At 54.6% G+C, this 21,623-nt stretch overlaps 1 protein-coding gene across 8 annotated transcripts in view; it reads left to right on the top strand.

The window, feature by feature from the left end:
• Window positions 1-21,623, top strand: part of MVB12B (multivesicular body subunit 12B) — a 168,799-nt gene that overhangs the window by 88,868 nt on the left and 58,308 nt on the right. For 7 of the 8 annotated variants that reach the window (XM_036238466.1, XM_036238468.1, XM_036238467.1 and 4 more), the window contains one exon: window positions 10,828-10,922. In XM_036238466.1, the coding sequence (XP_036094359.1) occupies window positions 10,828-10,922 (95 nt within the window). Of the gene's footprint in view, window positions 1-10,827; window positions 10,923-15,933; window positions 19,004-21,623 lie in introns of those variants that run through there. The other variant, XM_036238469.1, reaches the window with a different exon arrangement.

Here is a 21,623-nt window from a genome sequence, read left to right as displayed (position 1 = left end):
TTATCGTTTGTATCTTAAATAAGTCGTTTCCTGCATCTCAGGTTATTTCCTCAGTGTAGATTCCCAGAGGGGAAAAAAAATCGCTGTCGGTCATTGCGTCCCGCCCCCTTCCCGTCTCGAAGTCTAGATTTCGACTCATCTGGAGCGTGTCGTAATGTAGTTCTTTCAGGCAAAGGGACGTGAATGATCTTTTTCGGTCGTCGTCTTCACATGTCAAAGACAACTTGAAGCAGTAAAACTTTCCTGACTCATGACTCTCTTCCCTGTCCAAACTCGGTGGCTCCTTTGTCTCCAGGCATTTAGTGGGACAGAGGAAAAGTCCCAAATCGTCATCAGTAGTTGCCGGGATTCATCTAGCTGTGGCTCTCTCTTCACTGCCTTCTCTGGAGTACTCTGAACCCTGCCGGAGTCTTTACGTAGGTTTTTATTTTCTTTAGATCAGGGAGGTATTTTCAGCTTTACAAAGGTATACTCAGTGGACGATAAACTGCACATATTCAAAGTATAATTTGATGAGCTTTAACATATATAAATACACCTCTCCGATATCGTCTCCATAGTCAAGATTATGACTATGTCCAGCACCCCAAAAGTTTGTACTCCACTGCGGTACAGCGCCCCCCCCCCCCCACACACACACACTTCCTCAGGCAACCAGTGATCTGCATCTGTCCCTACAGATTAGCTTGCGATTTCTGGGCTTTTGTGTAAATGGAATCACACCACGTGTACTCTTTCCGATCCTGCTTGTTTTACGTAGCTTAGTTTTCCTGAGGTCTGTGCATCTTGTGTGTGTGAATAGCTTGGTCCCTTCTTATTGCTGAGTAGTCGACCACGTGGTTATCTGGTCACCCATTGTTGGACATTCGGCTTGTAAATTTTTAGTTTTTTTATGATTATAATGAAAGCCGTTCAGTGCATTTGCAGGCAAATCTTTGTATAGACACATGTTTTCATTTCTCTTGGGTAAAAATTGAGCGGCATGATGGCCAGTGGGTGCAATCAGGGTATGTTGAACTTTCTAAGGAACCGAAAGCTATTTTCTGAAGTGGTACCATTTTACATGCCCGCAAACGATGCGTAACTCCTAGTTGCTCCGCGTTTTTGTCCACAATTGCTGTTGTCGGTCTGTTTAATTTTTGCCGTTCCAGAAGATATTTAGTAGTATCTCATAGCAGTTTCAGTCTTCATTTCCCTGATGACCTGTGATGTTGGATGTGTCTTTGTGTGCTGATTTACCATTTGTTTATTTTTTTTTAGTGAAGTGTCTGTTTAAAGCTGTTGGCCATTTTTTAATCGGGCCTTTCGTCTTCTATTAAGTTGGTAGAGCTCTGTGAACACCCTAGCTATAAGTTGGGTATGTGTTTCGCATGTATTTTCTTCAGGTCCATGGCTTGCCTTTTCATTTTTTAACAGCATCTTTCGCCAAACAAGCGTTTTATATGTTGAAGTCCCATCCATTGATTTTTTTTCTTGCAGACGTTGTGTTTTTTTGGTGTTCCTATTTAAGAAATCTTTGCCAAACCTAAGGCCACAAAGACTTTCTCCTGTGTTTTCTTCTAGAAAAGGCCTTGCTGTCCCTCTTAAATCAAGGCGCAGTTAAATAAAGAGTATTAAACCCTAGGTGTTCTGGACTTACTAATTTACCACTCCCTTTCCTCTTTTCTAGAGAGTTGTGAATCTCTCGGGTCATTTTTTTATACGTGTGTGTATACGGTGTGAGAGAAGTATCAAGTTTCATTTTTTTTGCATATCCAGTTGTTCCAGCATCGTTCATTGAAAAGATCACGCTTTCCTCATTGAGTTGTCTTGGCACCTTTATTGAAAATCAACTGATTACACGTGTGTAGGTCTATGTTTAGACTCTCCATTCCGTCCCATTCATCTGCGTATCTTTATGCCGCTTTTTTAGTTGTTACTTCTTTTAATTGTTCCGATTTCCTTCTGACACCTAGAATATTTGGGTTGGTCTTCCTTCTCCATATTTGTCATGTTTTCCCGTACCATTGGCATTTCTGTTCTTCGTGCATTCTGGACAACCTTGGGGGAGCTCATCCACAATATTCCTTATTCAGCTTTTTAGAATTTTATTTCTGTATTCTAATGGAGACACCTTTTTTCCTGCATCCTACAGTAAATAGTTTTTTTCCAGAGGTAACGTTCTTTTTATGCTGTCGTGTGGCATTTTCTTCATGAGGCTGTATATCTCTAGACTGGGTACTGGCCAAAGGGCAGGATGTGTGGATTACCCTCATCTCACCTGGGTGCTCATTATCTATTGACCTGCATAGATAATCTGAATCGTTGTTACCTTTCTCTGTTCTCGTTAGTTTTTCGTAGAACCTCGGTGACACGAGACTGGCTAGAGCCGTCACTGGCCCTACAGTTCACACAGTCCTGGTACCATTTCATCCTCCTAATTTGAGCTTTTTCAAGCTTTTACGTATTTTCAACCATCGATTCTCTATACCAGTTGAAAGTGAATAAACCAACGCGACCCCTCCTTATTTGGGGGATGTGCCATTTGAATATCTCTCATAGTCCGTCATTCTCGCTTGCTTCATCTCACAAACACAAGTCGTGCTCGCTAAGGGCTTCATCGCTGCCGCCGGGCAAGGCGTCCGCGGGCTCGCGGGGGAGCGCAGAGGTGGCTCGGGCACACGGAGAGTCGCGGTCCAGAGGCAGCGCGACACGACAGCCGCCCTCAAGGAGACATCTGACCCCTCTTCACTGGCCGCCGGTGAGGACAGCAGTGACTCTCCTGCCCTGCCGTGCCTTTTCGGTCCAGATGTACGCAAACAAAAAGTACCAAACCCTGGGCTTCTGGACTTAACGACTTCATCCCTTCCCTTTCTTTTTTTTCTAGAATGGTCCCATGAATCTCTTGGGTCATTTTTTATTTCTATTCCTGCTCTGGACTTTTTTTTTTTTTTTTCCTTTACATGTTTGGACAAACATTTTTATAGCCTGCCGTTCCCCTTTGCATGGGTTCAGGCACATGAACAGTAGGTAAAAACAGAACCCTCAAATGTCTTCGATGACTTTATTCTTGAATTAAATTCTTTAAAATGATTATTAGCCTGACCTTAACAAACGAATCTCATCCTTTATCTTCCTTCCACTTGTGAAAATTTACTAACTCGTTTTCATCAGCATCTTTTTCTTTGATTATGGATATAGATAAGACCAGCCTTTTCCTTTCCTTGCTCCTTCTCCATCACAGCCCAGTCCCGTGAGCCTCGTAACTCAGTCTTCTGCAGAGCTACATTTGACACAGCGTCTTAGGACATTGGCTCTGAAACTTTTTGGTCCAGGACGCTTATGTTCTTAAGCCCGAGGACCACAAAGAGCGTTTGTTTATGTGGGTTATGTTTATCTGTATTTACCTTATTCGAAATCAAAAATGAAAAACCGTAAAACACAAGAACATATAAGCTGCAATGATATCACGTCGTATGTAGCTTCTGGGAATTTCTTTTGTCTGCTCGTGAGGATGAAAGTGAAAAAAGCCAGTGATGTCTTCGTGTTACCGTGAAAACGGTTGTGACCTATGGGCCTCCCCCAAAAGGGTCTTGGGATCCCTCAGAGGTCCCCGGGGTGCACACTGCACCCTGCTGCCCCAGAAGGCGGTTTAATGTGACCGTCAGCCTCGAGAGCCAGAACAGGAGCTGTCCTTTCATGTCGCAGAGTTTCTTTTGGTCGTGTGCGTGTGCACGTGTGTGTGCGTGTGCATGCGCGTGCATGCTCACACGCGCACGTGTGTGTAGAGGGTGGGAAATGAAAGTGACCGTTGTCTCTCACCGTGAGTCTGCCTCTGCCTCGCCGGCCACCACCCCTCGACGCTGCCCTCCGACAGTCGGAGGGGTCAGCAAGCAACGCGGCGGCCCGGGCAGCGCCGTCTCCACTATCCGTGGCCACTGGGTCGGGAAGATGGATGGTAACGCTTTAAAAATTCACGCGGACCCGGATTCGGCACTAGAAAATACAGATTTGAATTAACAAGGAAAAAGCAGAATCCCATCGAAGGAAATAAATCGTGCTGGCAACTATTGTCACGTAATAAAACGTATTCTTGCACCGAAGGGCTTTTACATGGCGCTGTCTGCAGCTTAGCGGCCGTGTTAATTGAATAAGGTGCCCACGACTGACACGGGGTGGGTGGGGAGAGTGAAATTTCCCTCAGCATCTGTCGGCCTGCGGGATGCGGGTTGCTCGGCGGGGCGGGTCCTGTCTCCTCGGGGCAAGTTCCCCAGGCATCCAGGGGCCGTTCTGGTTGGAACTCTCCAGTCAGCAAACAGATTTAGGCATCGTAACCCATCCTTCGGGTCGGGTGGCGGAAGTAGTCGGCCCCCGACGGTCAGGCCCGTACCCAGCGGTTCATGACCGGCGACCGGCGGGGGTGGCTCCAGAAGGCCTCGGGCTCCCTGCGCCACGCCCAGCAGAGCCGGCCTCCTGGAAGCTTCCTTCACTTTGCTCCTGCAGTGAGGCCCAGCACCATGGCGGGGCGTCCCCCCATTCCCGTCAGACGCTCAGGTTATGGGAAAGGAACTCGATGGCAGCTCCACGTGTGAAAACGGGGGCCGTGCATCTTTTCTCCGTAGATGCTCCGGTGTTAGGCGTGGACTCTGGCCGTTACGGTCTTCCGAAATATTTTAAATGATTGTGAACTATTCTATCAGACGGTTGTACCATAGTTTTTGAGCAGTCCCCTCTTATTTGGTAGTTCATTTTATTCCAGGTTTTGGCTGTATAAGCAACGCCATGAGTTATGTATTTACTGTTCATGTAAAAATATCCACGAATCCAAAACAGTTGCGTTCCCCAAGTCGTTTACCGGCCCAGTCCCCGAGACGAGGAGACGAGTGGGGAGCCTTCCTGTAAGTTGCCCAAAACGACCTTTAATTACAAGTCGGAATCAGACTCATTTATTCATTTCGCTAGCGTTAGGTAATCTTACAGGGTTCTTCCTAATAATTTTTAAGTGCCCACTGTGTGGAGGGCACTGGTCCAGGCACAGGGGATGTGGTGAAAAGAGAAAGTGTCACAGGTCGTATCCGGTGACCCGTAAGCAAGTCAGACAGTCCCATAGGTGGGGACGGGCTCTGCAGGCAGGCGAGTGGTGTCAGCGTGGAGGCAGGTGCGTCCTCAGCTGGGCGGTCAGGGCGGGGGTCTGAGGGGTAGCCTGCCTGAGGGGGCGGGCAGCTTCTGGAGACTCGGGGGAAGTGTTTCAGGCAAAGGAAACAGCAAGCGCAAAGGCTCTGGGACAAGACGGGAACGAAGGGATGGAGGGGCAGAGAGCAGCCAGCGGGGCTGGGGGGTGTGAGCTCGTGAGCCGGGCGGGGCCGGGACTGGCAGGACCTCGCGCCGCGGGGTGGGGCGGGGCGGGGCGGGTGTCATCCTGCGGCAGAGAGGGGGTGCCAGCGGGGTTTGCGGTGGCTCTGCACTGAGGCCCTCATGAGCGGGATTCTGAAATGACCCCGGGGCGGGGGGCAGGAGCTTCGTGTGGACTTGTCACGGGAACGAAACGCCCGCGTGCTCACAGCACGCCTGGTTCTGCGCTGTCTGCTCGGCCCGCCCCGCAGCGAGGTGCGCACGGGGAGCAACACCCCACCCCCCACCCCCCCGAAGGGCGCCCAGCTGCTGGCCGTGGCCCTGGGGTTGGGGCCTGCCCGGCAGACTTCAGGGTCCGCGTTCTGAGCCGCCGCCACTTCTCCGCCTCCCTGGTTCGTGCTCGGACCATGGCTCAAGTCCATACGCTGCTTTTCCCTTTGTCCATAGTAGCGGGACCGCGACCTGTCGGGGTCACCGAACCAGTGAGAAGCAGAGACGCTGAGTCCCCAGCGTCCTCGGTGTCTAAAGGGCGTTCAGCCCGGACCCTGCTCTCCTGGTCGAGTAATCTCACCCCGTATGCCTGATGGACAGGCCGACACGTCAGGCAGCCGCCTCCGGAGGACATGGGGACTAACCTCGTCCTTCATTCCCGGCTTTCTCTCTGTCAGCTTTCTGTCTGGGGGCCCCAGTTTCCTGTTCTGTTGAATGAAAATAGCGATTGCTACATGGAAGGCTGCCAGGAGGAGGAGGCAAGGTGACGTGTGTGTGTGTGTGTGTGTGTGTGTGTGTGTGTGTGTGAGGGTCCCCACCACACACCAGGGAACTGGAGTCTTCATTGCACTGAGACTCAGGAGACTCAGCTGATCTCAGGGTCCTGTGTCCGTCACTTGCAGGCTGATCGGGCGCCGTGGCACCCCTGGGCCACTCCTCTCTCAGCAGGCGGTTTTTGTTTTTTTTTTCTTTTCCGATTTCACCGCAGGTGATCTGTCCCTTGGCCCAAACCGTTCACACTGTTCCTTCTCATTAACGGGAAGCCTCGATTTGCCTCCTGTGCCCACGTCCCCTCCTTCTGCCGCCCAGGAACAGCAGAAGGGAAAATGCACAAGCAGCTGTTGGCGGTGTGAGGAGACCGTGGTCCCCAACACCCTGTCCTCGGGGGCTGCCTGTGCCCTGAACGCTGCGCCCCGCCCACCCGGCCATCAGCCACTGCCGCTGGAGTTCTCAGTCGCTTGACTTCAATTCGTGAGGTTCCTATTGAGCAATGACTCTGCCAGAGATACAGTCAAGCTTGTGAGCTGAGTTCTCTTTTAATTTTACAGTTCCTGCAGCACCACAGTGTCTGTTGTATGTGATCAGAAACTTGCTCTTTCTTCTCGTCCGCCTCGTAAATTCCTGGTCACTGCCGCCCCCGATTTTCTCGTTACCCGTTTTCCTCCATAGCAGAGAGGAGTGAGATGCACAGCACGCTGGGTCTCCCAGCGAGCGCCTGAGTCTAATTGGGCAAACGCACACACAGAGAAATAAAGTAACAGAGGCTCGCAGCAGTTCATGTCGAAGAACCCAGGGCTTTTCACCACGTAGATGCCACACTCGATTTGGTCAACAAATGTCCCATGATTATCTACCCTAGGGCAGAAATTGTCCTAGAAAGTAGGGTACAAATGCGATGAGAGTTGATCCTGCTCTCGAGGAGGTCACAGGCATGTTTGGGGAGACAGGCTTGTATCAAACTACTGACGTCTGTTGTGGTAAGTGGAGTGAGGGAGGTGATCCCAGCAGTGCCTGGCCTGGGGCGAGCCCAGGGAAGGCTCTAACAGAGGCGACACTTAGGTGGGGTCTTGAAGGATGGGCGGGAGTTTGGAGGGTTAGGTAGGGAGACGAGATTCTGAGAAGAGGGAGCCGCCTGGATAAAGAATCAGGTAGACGTGAAAAAACACGGCAGGGTCGCGGCTTTGTGATTCTCTCTTTCTTCCTGGGTGTGGGGGAAGCAGGCAGTGATGGGAGACAGAGTCTGGAGAGGCAGGGTCCCTGCGTGCAGATGGCTGACACCGGGCTGTGGGTGTGGGTCAGATTGCCCAGGGGGAGGGCGTGGATTGACAGTCGGCGAAGAGGCCAGGGGAGCCTGGCCACAGCCGTGGGTGGCAGAGTTGCGGGTGAGGCCGGCCGGGCGACCGCCGCTGTCCGGGAGAGGCAAGGATGCTCACACCAGGAGGTCCACATCGGGCCAAGGCAGCCGAGGAGCCCGGTGCCTTGGCCGCTGCCGCGGACGGCTTTGTAAGTCCGCGTGTGGGAGAGTCGCCCCAACACTGCTCGCTCAGAGGCCTGCAGCAGGTCGTTTTGACAGGAGTTGCTGACGGCCGGGGCACAGTAGGGACCGAATAACTGTTTGCGTTTCCGTGACGATCTGCATCATCCTTGGCTGCTCTGTTCCCCTCACTCAGGCGGCTGTTTCCTCCCCTCGCTTTCTCACAGGCAGCCAACCCTTTAAAATTTCAAATTGGATGTTGTCATGTTGCTGCCTAAAAATCCTTCTGGATAAAGTCGGGACTTGTGTAGGGCACTGAGCACTGCGGCCCTGTAGCCCTCTCCAGCCTGGTCCCAGACTGTCCCCCAGGGCCTGGCCATCCGGGTCTTCCCTCAGCCCCCCTCCTGCTGCTTGGGACGCCACGCCCCCCGCCACGCCCCCCGCAGGGCCTGCAGGCACCGCTGCCCTCACGGCTCCCCCCACGCCGTCCTGGGGAGCCTCCAGGAGCCCTGCACGGCACGCCAGGCTTCCCGCTTTCCACACGTGATCGCGCTTGTCAGCAGGTGCCCTGTAACTTCGCGGATGTTTTCACATTCCCTGCTGCAGGGTGAGCCCTGCGAAAGCGGGGTGCCTGTCCCGCCCCTGCTGAGCCCCCCACAGATCTGTGTTGACAAGTGCCAGGCGCTCGCTCGGCCACCGGGTGGCCGGGCTGGCCCCGTTTTCCCCTCTGAGTCCCGCTCGGCCTCTCTGCCATCATCCTGGTCCGCCTGCCTTGCACATTCCACTGACACCCACCTCCTGAGCCGTCCTGAGCTGTCCTGAGCGCCTCCAGCCCTGCCCCACTGCACGGGTGCTCTGTGTCCTGAGTGAGCTTGGACGCTCCTTTTGTAAATCCTTCAAGGCTTAGAAATCTTAGGGTGTGGCAGCCCAGAAACATCCTTCCCCTGGCTCCTGCAATGCCTCCCCCCCCCTCCGCCCCCATCGGTGCTGCGGGAGCAGCGACAGCACCTGCGTGGGGCCTGGTCCCTGGCCCTGCAGCCAGTACCGCCCTGCGCGCAGCGCCCCGTGCTCAGCAGGGCGCTGGGCTTCATGCTCCGCGGTCACCATCTTGACGCTCTTAGTAACATCGGAACCAGAGCGCCACCTCGTCGCCCTGCACCGGGCCGGCTCGGCGTGTCGCTGGCCCTGGACCCGGCCCGCAGGGGCACTGCGAGGAGCCACGGAGAAGGCGTGAGACCGGCGCACCTCCAGGGCCCGGCACGCGGCGCGCGCTCTCTGCAGGGTCACCTGTCATCGGGGCCCGGCACACGGCGCGCGCACTCTGCAGGGTCACCTGTCATCGGGGCCCGGCACACGGCGCGCGCTCTCTGCAGGGTCACCTGTCATCGTCTTGGCTCTGCTCAACCATAGCCACAGTCGATAATTCATTCTCGTGTTTGCGCAGTTTCATTGACTAAGTGCTGTGGTCAGAGGCATTGATCAACCGCTTAAAACCCTCCTGCAGCTGCTCCTCGCCCTCTCGGCTTTCCCAAACCTGGCCGGTCTTCAGAGTCGCCGCTGGAGCTTGTTAAAAATAGACTTCTGGGCTGTACCCCAGGCCCACTGAACGGGGCTCCCCGGGGCCAGGGCTGAGAGTCTGCACTGTCAGCAAGTTCCCAGGTGCCTCAGTGGCCTTGATCTGTGCCGCGATGGGTGGGAAGAGTTGGGAACCTTCATCCCCGGGCGTGGAACCCAAACGTCTTTCTGAGGCACTTGGCGCCCTTCCCAGGCCGGCCGCAGCCCATCTCCCCAGCTTCGTCCCCCGTGTGTGCCCTGACCCTGCTCCGGTGCTGGGTTTCCCTGACTCCCAGCGGGTCCCGTCTCCTTCAGCATCCATGCCCTCCGCGGAGAGGGTGTCACTGGAAGCTCTGTCCCCTCTGCCTGAACATGTCGTTCCCTCCTTTCACGGTCACTGGGCACTCAGTTTTTATCCCCCGGCGAGTGTCACGTCGCACGGGGCTTTTGTCCTGCACCTTTCTCCCCTGGAGCCAGAGCTCAGCTTCGGGGAACTGGCCCCCGACCCTTCGTTAGCATGAGCGACGGGCAGACAGTGCACGCTCACGGCGCACATGCCAGGGCGCCCCGTGGACACGTGTCCGTGTGCCGGCGCCTGCTGTGCTGCATGCACACTCAGCGCCGGAGAAGGCCCCCTGCTCGGTCGGCCGGGCCGGCGGGCGGCACAGCCACCAGAGGCCAGTCTGCAGCCGGCACACACATGCCTCACGGCCCTCGGCTCTCGCCAGGCCCCCGAGCCGCCCGCTCACGCCTGGCTCGGTGGGAACGGGCCCTGCCTGGAGAACAGGTCCTCCCGGGGGTCCGTGTGCGGAGACTTCCCGGAGCTCACCCAGTTGTTACGTGGAAAAGGCGGCGTGGAAAACGCAGAGCTTTCTTTAAGTGCTTAGTGCTCCCTTCCTTTGGGAAATGGCCGAGGGCAGCCAAAGCTCAAGCTACTGCGCTACTTCAGACCAAACCCCAGTCGTGCCGAAAAGAAGTGTTTTTGCTGTTTCTTCCCCCAGACCTGCTGGGTTTTAAGTATTTCTCCTATTATTTTAATCGTCCCTAAAGGCAGCTGACGACCACACCAAATGGGTTTTCTGCTTCGCCTGAACACTCGCCTGTGCTCTGTGCGCACTGCGAGTTCTGACGGCCAACGCCTGCGCCGTAAAAGACCTTCTGATCAACCGAAGGCGCTTTCCTGAGCACCTACTGTGTGCTCCCGCTGGAGAGGGACATGCGGACGGGGCAGTTCAGAGGGGCGTGCCATTCCCGTTCCCCCGGACTCACACGGGAGCAGGGCCAGCACCTCGGTCACAGAGCGTCCTGCGCTGTCACCCTCGGCCCTGCCGGGCAGGCATGGAGGCCGACGGGGTGGACCACGGGACCCCGGCAGCAGGACGCGCCGAGGCGTTCCGGTCCCGCTGCCGCACTGTGCCTGGGGGGCTGCGACCGGGCGAAGTCGCCCGCGTCCTGGAAGAGCCAGGGCTGTGCCTCAGGCCTGGGGACAGCCCCTTCCTCCTCTCGGACGTCCTTCCCGCTGTGAGCACACGTGGCTGCTGACGTCGGGGACCCGTGGGGGGGACCCGAACTGGTGGAGAAGCGCCTCCTGCTCCGTGCTGCCGCGGGCCGGGCCTCACCGGCCTCCGCACTCCGCCCTCCGCCCGGGGCCGCTCCACGCGCCCTGTAACCTCCTGTTTCTCCCGTCTCTCTCGCAGGCACATCTCTCTGACGCTCCCCGCTACCTTCCGAGGCAGGAACAGCACTCGGGCGGACTACGAGTACCAGCACTCCAACCTGTACGCCATATCAGGTACGTGGGGCCCCGGCGGCCGCGTCCCGGGCGCCCCTCCCTCCGCGTGCTTCCCGGCTTCCCATGGCCTCAGCCCTGCCTCTCCGTTTTCCTCTCCGCGAGGGGCCCGTTCCCTGCTGGAGCCAGGCCTCGTCTTCCCTCTGCGTCACCCGAGCACTTAGAGAAGGGCCAGACACTCAGCATGTTTCGAAACTAATGATGAAAAACAGCGTGTGGGTTTCGCAGGCTCGAAGGGCGGGTTCCGGAGAATAGTCCCCGCTTTGTTCACCCGCCGGGGCCGGGCAGGTTTCCCGCGGGGTCGAGGGAGCCGCGCAGAGTCGGGCCGGGTCCCCCCGCCCTGCCGCATCCAGGTGTGTCCTCACCGCTCATTTCTCAAAGCCCGGTTTGTGGCCGGCGGGTGCCCCGGCGGTCCCCCCGTCAGGCCCCTCTCGAACGCGGCCCCGCGATTTCTGAACTCGACCCTGAAATCAATGGTGTTACCTTGGCGGACACATCGTCGGTCCATCGCCCTCACACGGGCGGGGAGGAGAGACTTACAAGCCCCATTACAGGATTGAGATTCATGAGGTGCCCGGCAGGGCAGGTGACTTGCTAAGAGCTGAGGAAACCCACAGACCCGCCCCCGCTTGTGCCGGGGGGGGGGGGGGGGGGGGGGGGCGTCAGGGGCGTCGGCATCTAAGGGGGAAGTGGCAAATCGGTGCCTCTTACCAGCACACATTCTTAATGGTGAGTGACACTTTGAACACGGGAACATGGCATTCATTCATGTACCTTAATGAATCGGTGATTTAAAAGGTAATCTTTTTTTCTAAAAATTGCAACTTCGGTTTACTAAATAGATGAGATAGAACAATGGCGGGCTTCGTGTCAGCATCGGTTTTCCTTGTTATGATCGCTCCCTAATAGGCCGGGAAGCGTAAGCAGAAGCCAGTTGTTCCGTCTCTGGGTGGCTCCCCGGCCGGCCGCGGAGAGGGGAGGACAGGGAGGTCCCCCGAGCTCTCGTCCCTGGCTGCGCTCCAGGAGCCGGGGTCCCAGAGCGGGGAGGCACATGTCGTCTCAGAAAAGCATCTCCAGGGAGAGCTGCCTTTCGCGCTGTGGCAATTTCAGCAGAGTCGACAAGGAGCGTAACAAGTGTGGAAAGATGACCTATTTTATAGAAAAGCTGACTATTTCCCCAGACGCTTAGTGGCAGAGGTCTGTGGAAGCCAGCAGGGCTGCCCCGTTCTGAGTGCACAGGAGGAAGGCTCCGTCAACGCGATGACTCTCTCCTTCTAGCCCGCAGATCCTGTTCCAGCCAGCGTTCTCCTGTCCCGCCCCTCCCCCGCTCACCTGGGTTCTCTGATGGCTTTCCCAGCCGTTGACGTTTCTGCAGAACAGGGCCCACAGAGCGAAAGCTCCTCTGGTTTGGCAGGAATGCTCCTGTCTGCCTCTGGACCACTGCTTCCTCGCCCCCTGGCTTTGATGAGGTGTTGTCTGGGTTCATTTCAGCTGTTAGTTTAGCAATGCGGGGGTAACAGCCTCAAGACACAGGGGAAGCCATTCAGAAACTTCCTGTTACGTTTATGTAAATGGCAGTCAATTGGATTTTATCTTCCAAACAGAGGCAGCAGGCTGCTCGGCCCCCACGGTGGCTGTAGTCACCGAATTGCTCTGCCAGGGTCCAGGACTGCTTCCTTGTCACGCTGCCAGAAATACCTCGCAGGACCTGCTGGCTCCATAAGGCCTGCAAGCTCAGCACTGGGCGACCACGGTGCAGCTGGGAAGCCTGCCCGCCTCCCCACCAGCAGCCTGCCTGCGAGTCGTTCTGGCCGGGAGGGAGCAGAGACCACCCCATCCCCCGCCGTACGAACAGCATTTGGCACTGAGTGGTACTTCTCAGTTTCGTATTGTAAAGTTAAGGTTTCCGTGGTTTATTCCAAAAACAGTCAAGGCAAAGCGAGCCCCAGGCCCCCGCCCTTGCCCAGCGCCTGGTGCCATGACCGTGAAAGCTCTGCTGGCCACGAAACGAGTCATCAGACCGCTCTCCTTCCAAACCGGCTCCGCCACATGCTCACTGCAGACCTCAGGGGCTGCGCAGGCCCTAGACGCAAACCTCTGGTGTGCTCCGATGCGTTCCCAAAAACGTGTGGCCCCTGAGTTTGCGGTTAATGGTATTTGTCTTCTTAAGATAAGCAGATTTTCAAACAGCGTAATTAGAATTTTGAAAAGCGGCCCACATTTAACTTGAATGGTCATTAAAGTAATATTTACTTTTAAATGTTTTCCCAAGGACATACCTGTTAATATGTCCCTTCTCCTGTACCTTTTACTAAGACGGTCCATCCCTAAATACACCCGCAAAGGGAGAAGGACCCTGCTCAGAGTTGCTGGAGAAACCAGCGGAGACATTGTGTAGCTCTGTCCCCGGCACCAGAGGTGACCATGAAATGTTACGGAAGAAAGGGAGGGAGGAGGGCGAGCATTTAGCCCAGTGCTGACCTGGCCCGGATGACTCACTGTGACTTCCGGGCCAGGTGATCATTCCGACTGGCTGCTCACATGCCGCCAGCGGCTCGGGCCACCACCTCCAAGGATCCCGTAGCATCTCTGCAGGGGTCCCCCTCGTACAGCCGGGCTCTGCCTTCCTGTATGTTCATTCATTCATACCCATCCGGCCTCGGCCTCGGGGGCGCTGTGCGCCCCGCCGGCCAGCACGTGACCAAGGCTCCGCGCAGCCCAGCCAGCACTTCCCTCTTGCCCACAGAAGGGCAAGTGACGTCTGCTGACTCAGCCGAAATCCCGAGACGCTTACGCCCCTTGCTCTGCCGTCACGTACCCCGAAGCACACCCGTGACCCTCACACTTCCTCGTCTGGGAATTTATTCTAGAAAACACTTACAGAGACGCAAAAAGATGTATCCACAAGGACGAGCACCGCTGCTTTTCAAAACTAATACTCTGGAAAAGGGGTGTGTGGGGTGGGGGTGGGGAGTAGATAATCCTACATGTCCGAAACAAAGGCAGCTGGTCGAATCCTGAAACATCTGTACAGTGGCCTTAACTTTCCAGGCATCAGAAAATGATGATTTAGATGAGATTTGCGTAAAAATCGTGAAGCGATAAACCGGAACGTGTGGTGCGTGGTCTCATTAATACATACAGAGGTCCGGAAAGGTGCATTGCAAGGTGTTCATAGGGGTTGTCACTGGACCTTCCCGCCCCTTTCTGCTTCTCCACAGTGTCTCATTTTTCTGTGACTGCGTGTATTGCTTTTGGAATAAGGACAAAACATAGACCTCGTTTTAACTTGGCGCGTTCGCGTAAGCCTTGCTGGCCCTCTGCGATCGCGGTGTCTTTTCTGAGTGCTCGTACTTTTGACTCATAATATAGTTTCAGATTCCCCTGGAAATCATTTCCAGACCCAGATCAATAATTTTCTCCCCCCCCCCCCCCCAATAATTTTCACATTACCCCTTTTGGAGAATATGACTTTCCCGGTTGTCCAGTCCCCCGGAACCTCCTGTCCCCTGGCGTCCGCCAGAGACACTGACCGCAATCCCAGCAGCGCCTCTGACACCCGCTCGCCCCGCGGACGCGGACCGCGTGGCAGCAGCTGGCTGCTCCAGCCGCCCCCTCCCCTTCCTTGCTCTTCACGTCCCCCGTCCCCGTGTCATCCTGCTTCTTAGGCTTTGAGGACGGTTTTCCTTGAAAGAGGAGATAGAAATAAGAGAGGAGGCTCCCGGTTTGGCTCACTTTGCCTGTATTGGGGCCGGCAAACTGCGGCCCACAGCCAGCTCTTCTTACCCACCGCCTGTCCTTAACACGATCCGTGAACTAAGGGTGGTTTCATGTTTTTAAGTAGTTGGGGAAAAAAAAAAAACCATAAAAAATATTTAGGGATGCGTAATCTTTAGCAAGGTCACATTTCAGTGTTCCTCAGTAAAGTTTTACTGGAGCACATCTATGCTTGTCTCTCTGTAGATCGTCTGTAGCCGCTTCCACGCGGCAGAGGCGGAGTTGAGTGTGACAGAGCCCGTGAAGTCCGCACGACCTGAAATATTTGCCGCCTGCCTGTCCGTGGCGAATGGCGGCTCGTGCTTTCCTGGCGATGTCCTAACTGGGGTGTTCCTTTCGGGCTCCTACCCTCCCGGAAGGCCTTTTCTTCTGGGCCGTGTCGATTTCTCTAGATTCTACCCCAAGCGTCACGCCTCAGTGTCCTCGTCAGGACTCTTAGTGGCTTTTAGTTTCCTGTTTTCAGAATATCTCCTCTCTCCTGAAAAGTCTTCTGTTTTCGTCCCGAATGATAGTCTTCTACCCTTTTTTTCCTTAGAATTATTTTTTAGATATTTAGACATCTGATCATTCATTCGTTTTGATTCTACCTGTTCTGGAAAGATTTTTGTTAGCTCCAGAAAGACATGTAACAAAACAAAAGCGAAAGTGAAAAAAAGAGCGAATGAAAAAACAGGATAGAGAAGCAGGGTGCAGCCGTGGGCGAGGTTTTACATGCGTGGGATGCGGGCTTTGGTTCTGAGGCAGGACCGCCTCCGTAAAAACGAGCTAGTTGCTCAGGAAGAAACCTCACTGTTCCTTTTACTGAACTCTTCCTCCTAAAGAGAGCCCCGTTAGATGCTGCGAACCATAAAGCAGCTGCTTTTCAGCGAGTTTGCTGAGGACCTCCGGTATGACCATATGTGGGGGGGGGGGATCCACTCACCTTTGAACCCCTAGAATGTTTGGGAGCCGAGTAAGATGTTTCTTAAGAAATGTTCTTGTGCTAGGTGTCCCATGCCTTTGGAACTGGAGACCACGGGGTGTCGGGGAGGGAGGGCTCCCCACCTCCTGTCCAGCCTGAGGGGTGCCCGTGCCAGAAGCTTCTTGTAAGGAGCACCCAGCTTCCTGTAAGGAGGAGCCCAGGGTGGTTTTCTCTGACCTGGGAATGTCTCTTATCAGTCTTATGACAGGTGTTACTTAATGAACAGGTAACTCTAGGGATGGGAAACCAATCTGTGCTGGTCTCTTGTTTTTGCAGTGGTGGTTATAAACTGATTTGTATCACCGAGTGAAGAATTTTTACCGAAAAAGGAAAAAACCACCTTATTTCTCTCGCTTTTGAACACATCGACATAGCAGTGTAAGATGGTAGTAAAATGACAGAAAGGCATATGAAGACCGGCGTGTAATCGAACCAGACACCCCCCCCCCGCCCCCCGCACATCCAGGAGGAGCCCCAACGCACCGACACCCCGAGGCCCCGCGGCGCGGGGAGCTATGGGGGCGCGCGCCTTCCCTTTCGGCCCGCAGGCGGGCGGCCTTGCCAACACCTCCACTTACCCGTCAGCATGAGGCTGACCATATGATGCGCCGCCCACGTCATGGCCTTGGAGAGTCAGAGGGCCACACGGCGGCACCAGGGCAGAAGCCAGAACCCAGAGCCGGCCCGGCCGCCAGGAGGGTGCGGTCGCCCTGCCTTTAGCTTCTCTCTCTCTCTCTCTCTCTCTCTTTTTTTTCCCCCCAGTTTTCTTTTTCACTGCTGGGAAAGGCCAGCCTATCGGCCTCCTCAGCTGTGCCCTCGTAAAAACCAGCCCCCTTCCAAGATGTCTGGCACCAGCACGCGCGTGAGCGTGGACAGGCCTGAGCCCGCGCGCTCCCGACTTCGGCTCGCGGCCCTCGTGCAGCGTGAAGGGGGTGGGGGGTATCTGCAACGACCGTGTACGAGCCACGCGGCTCCGACTTCAGACCAGGAAAGCACAAAGCAATTAAAAATAATTAATGATTTCTGAATATCAGCCTTCTCCATGCCGTTTTAATCTAGTCCTCATTTAAATTGGAAGATGGACACTTAATTATCAGTATTATGAAATTCGTGATTTATATATTTCATCCAATTGGATAAAATTTCTGCTACCAGCTCTTCATCTCAGTACAAAAAAAAAAAAAGCAACCCTTATATTTAACAATATGATCCTTAAAAACAAAACTCATCCACTGTAAATTTATCTTCCTTCTATTTACGGTGATTACGTTATTTCTACCTTCTAATTAAGGAGAGAAGAAACTCACCTGGAAAATGGAAAATAAACTTAAGACTTTAGCGATCACAGAGATTGGAAAACAAAGGCTAGTAGCCCAAGCACGGGTGCTCGAGAAGTTTCCGGGCGAGGTCTTCTCACCCGCGGCCGCCCCGCGGGCGGGCTCCGCCCTGTCACGCTGCAGGATTCGCGCCCCCGCTCTGTGTGCGGGCGCCCGGGGAACCTCCCTTCCCTGCGCATCTGGGCACGCGTCGGCCCCTGCGTGGGTGAAGTGGCTGCGTCACCGATGACCACAAAGGGGGGACAGCCGCTTCCACAGACGGGAGCCTCCCGAGCCATCCCAGTCGACCTCTGTACCCACAGGCCTTCCCTCTGGCCTTTGTCTGTGACGGGCACGTCCGTGTGGCTTGCGTGGCCTGTGTTTCTGACCTCAGCTGTCCTTTAGCCTCTGCCGAGGATGTTCAGAATCACCCGGGGCTGGTTGGAGAGATGGTGGGTGAGCGTGTGGGAGGCCAGCAGGGATCTGAGAGAGGGACATCAGTTTGACGCAGCCACAGATAACGGCATAAGGGGAAAATCCCTGAATGACGTTGTGTGTGTGTGTGCATGTATACATATATAGATAGATCGATAGATATAGATATCTATATCTAGATATATACGTATATAACAACGGTGCTCAAATCAAGGAGGACATAAGACGTTTTACAGGTGTGTAAATTTTCACATCACCCCTAGCAGCCACTGCGTCCTCCGTCTCTCCATCCATCCTTGCCCTGACAACAGCATTGAGTACAAAGGAAAATATAATAAGGAAAGGAAGAAATGAATGGGAGCGGACGGGGACTCGAGCGCAGCGTATTTGTATATCCCGATGTAAAAGGTGCACTTGACAGGTGGCCAGGTTCGCTCTGTACACAGCCATGTGTGTGCTGTCAGGCGCACGCACGCTGCCTTGTTTCGATTGATGAATTGCCTGCTTTCTTGATTAAACCTTCCGTCACTTAAGAAACAAAAAGCCTGTGTTTAGATGGCAGAGTGGGACATGTCAAAAAAATCTGTCTCCTTTACCTTTGTGCAGATGTTGGGCACAGACTGTAACATGTATTATTAAAATGAATGTGGCATTTACTGTGCATTATTCCTTTCCTGGGAGAAAGGACTGTAAATTATATGCTAATAATAAGCTTTAACCCTTTCGAAATGCAAAAAGATTTAAGAGTGCGAATATGCAGGCAGGCCCGGCTAATTGGATGTGCTTTTCCTACATCCTCTGCGGTAGCTGTGTCACTGGAGTTAATGAGCAGCGTGTGTGGGCACACACTCGGGGCGCTCGGGGAACGTGGAGGTGTTCCGCTCTGCGAGCGCCCCCTCCAGGGTTTCACAGAGAGGGAGCCCCCGCAACCCCTGAGCCGCGCTCGGGGCCGCCTCACGGCAGAGCGAGCCCTTAGCCGTGTCCGGTTCGCCCAGCGGGTCTGTCTCCTGGAGCTGGGCGTCCAGGGCGATCGATCCTCTTTTTGCCGCCCCACGTTCTCACCCGAGGGGCTGGCGGGGCTTGGGCCTGGCCGGGACCCGGTGTTGGCGCCTTCCTCAGCCAGGCTTTTCTGCGCCCGGTCCAGTCGCCCAGGTGGCAGACTCATGTCCCCCAAGCGCGGCTCCTCAGATCGGAGCTTCCTGCCGCGCCCCCGCCCGCTGCATTCATTCAGACCCCACCTGCCCAGCGTCGAGGCTGTCGGTGGCCAGTGTGCCCCTATCCAGTACCTCCTCGCCGTTCCTCTTCACTTGTGCCCAGCAGCCTTGATTCCTTACCTTCGTGATTCTGTGCATTTGTCTCTGCCAGTCACATGGCCCAGATTGACCCCCTTCTTCTCTGGGGACCCACCTTTGAGGGCGTGTTCACAGACTGCCTCTTCCACCACGCCTGTCTGGTTCCCTTCCAGCTGGCGATACTCTCTTCCTGGTTTAGTCCCATGCCACTTTGTGCTGTAGAGCCAGGGGTCCCCATCCTCCTGGGCCGTGGACTAGTACCGGTCCTGTTAGAAACCGGGCCACACAGCAGGAGGTGAGCAGCAGGAGGTGAGCAGCAGGAGAGCAAGCGAAGCTTCATCTGTGTCTGCAGCCGCTCCCCAGCGCCAGCATCACCGCCTCAGCTCCGCCTCAGATCATTAGGCATCAGATTCTTATAGGAGCACCGGTCCCTGGTGCCAAAAAAGGTAGAGGGCCGCTGCTGTAAAGAGGTCAACTGTGAGCACCTCGAGGAGGCAGAGATTATGTTTAGAGAGGATGGAGGCTGCTTTCAATCCCCTTTGCATCAAGGAGGATGCAATTAAACAAAGACAAAGGTCATTTACTCCTCTGTTCGTTCAGCAGATCCTGAGAACTGCCGTGTGGCCAGGCCTCGTGTTTCATCGCAACAGTAACAAGCCTGCGGAAGAAGGTTCTGCGTGTGACTGCGGGGGGCGGGGGGCATCTGGGGCGAGAAGCACGTGCGGCCGTCACACAGGGCCACTGAGATCGGCCGCACGTGTGCGCCGCACAGCCTTAGCACGCTGCCGGGGCCCCGCGTTGCGTTGCGTTGCGTTACATGCAAGTCGCTCATTGCCCCTTACTCATACCTGTAAAGTAACACAGTAACCACTGCCGTGAAGGTCCCAGACCTAAGAACTCTTTGTAAATCGGCAAGCGGTGCGGGGAATGTCACTTCTCTCCGCACGCGCCTCCCCTGCGGGGCTGCGATCAGAGCTGCAGCCCAAAGATTTGTTGAGAATTATTGCTTGAGACACACTGCCCGGCGTGGCCTTCGCCTTTCCAGCACCGTGCTCCTTATATGATGTCCTGCGTAGACCCACTCCATCTCAAGAATCAGTGCTCCGGGTACTCCCAGAATAATTTCTTGCTCAGTCCAGAGAAACTGGCGATAGGCTCTCTGGCACGGCTCAGCTCGGCACCCCGAGTCTGCAGACTGAGACATTCTGTCATGCATCATCACTTAGGAGCGGGCTGTTTTCCGTGGCAAGCAGCCCACGAGCCCTGTCTCAGGAAGGTGACAGAATGGTGGCTTGGGGGCAGGAAGGAGAGAAGTACCTGGCAGAATGAGCCCAGACTTCTATAAAATCTTCCCATGTGCCTTTGGTGTTTCGGAGGAAAGTGCTTAGGGGTCTGCTTTCTGCTCCAGACTTTCATTTCTGCTTTTCCTGTGCTTCATGGGTAGGAGAAAGTTAAGACTTTTTCCAGTTTCGTCATCGTGAAAAATAAAAACATTATTAGGTGACAGATACTTCAGTGCTCTTAAGAGGGTGGCCACCCTCCCACTGAGCTTGCATTTCCCTTTGGTTTTTAAGCATGGCAGAGTTTAGGCGGCACTGGTTTAATGGGCCACATCCCCCTCTTAAATCCGAGAGCGAGGCAGGCCCCGGGGGCGCAGCGGGAGGAACCATGGTAGCGGCCAGAAAAGCCGGGTCCAAGCCCTGGTTCTCCCGCCGCCGAGCCCAGAGAAGCCAGGCACGCCACCCAGCCTTCCTGGGTCTGAATCCCCCCTGTCTCAACGTCAGTAATTTCACTAACAACATCAGTAATTTAAACATAGTTCAGCTAACGTTTTATTGGATTCTTCCTATGTGTCGGGCATTGGCCTGTAGCTAAGGTAACAAGGATGACACCCACCTTCCAGGGCCAGGGGCATACGGGAAAGAGCCTTGTGCGTGCTGCAGATGGGGTACCCGAGACGTGACCAGCAAAAGTGCAGTTGTCGGCCCCAGACTTCACGGACGTTCCGTCCAAACACTGCCTTGCTTGCAAAAGAGCACAGGACGACTAGAGAAAAAACCGGCTCTAACACCGTTCTCCCGGTATATTATTTATCTTCTTCATCTAGTTTTTAAGTAGACATTTGCCCCGTTTCCCCATCAGATTTCCCTTCCTGGCAGGCAGCGTGACCGTGGGCCAGCGGCAGGGTCCTTTCTGAAGGCCTAACCAGAGCGAGGCTGCAAACAAAGGGCAGACGCTTAATCCCAGCTCTTCTTCTGCTCTTAGCTCCTTTTCAGAGGTTCACTCTGGGGCGAATAAACTTGTCTGGTTTACCAAACACTCCTGCCTAGGGGCAGCTTGTATCAAATTAGCCTCTTGTTTCTTTTTCTGTCCCTGTCTCTCTTGTAGACTATAGACTTATCAGCCGAGAGAGAAAAATGATATAATTAAGGCAACTTCTTTAATTTAAACACATTTAGGGAGCCGAAGTTGTTTTTGCCTTTATTAAAATGGATTATGTTAATTTATTTTAATAATACCTAACCTTCCTTCAGCATTTACTATGCACAAGACTCCATAGTAAGCAGTTTCCATGCGTTTTGCCATTTAATCCCGACAAATCCTTACCAAGAAAACCTTACAGGAACTCTTCAGGGTCTGTACGATCACTCTTATTAGCATCGCTGTTTTGTAGATGCAGCATGGCCCCCCATGTCGCCGAGCCCCCGTGCCCAAGCCTTGTCAGGTACACACCTGTCATAAATATCTTTAGTTTGCATTTATAAATATTTTTAATTTGACCAGGAGGAAGACACAGAGGTTTTGAGAGATCGTGATTTGCCCAAAGTTACACCGCTAGTCAGTGAGAGGGCTAAGACTCGAACGCAGGTCCCCGACGCCAGGCCTAAGCTCCAAATCCCGGCGCCGCGGACGCGGGTGCGGG

Source organism: Rousettus aegyptiacus, unplaced genomic scaffold (genome assembly GCF_014176215.1).
Source record: "Rousettus aegyptiacus isolate mRouAeg1 unplaced genomic scaffold, mRouAeg1.p scaffold_m13_p_3, whole genome shotgun sequence".
NCBI classification, from domain to species: Eukaryota; Metazoa; Chordata; class Mammalia; order Chiroptera; family Pteropodidae; genus Rousettus; species Rousettus aegyptiacus.
The sequence above is the reverse complement of the archived record's forward strand: the minus strand, read 5'-3'. Positions and strand labels throughout refer to the sequence as shown.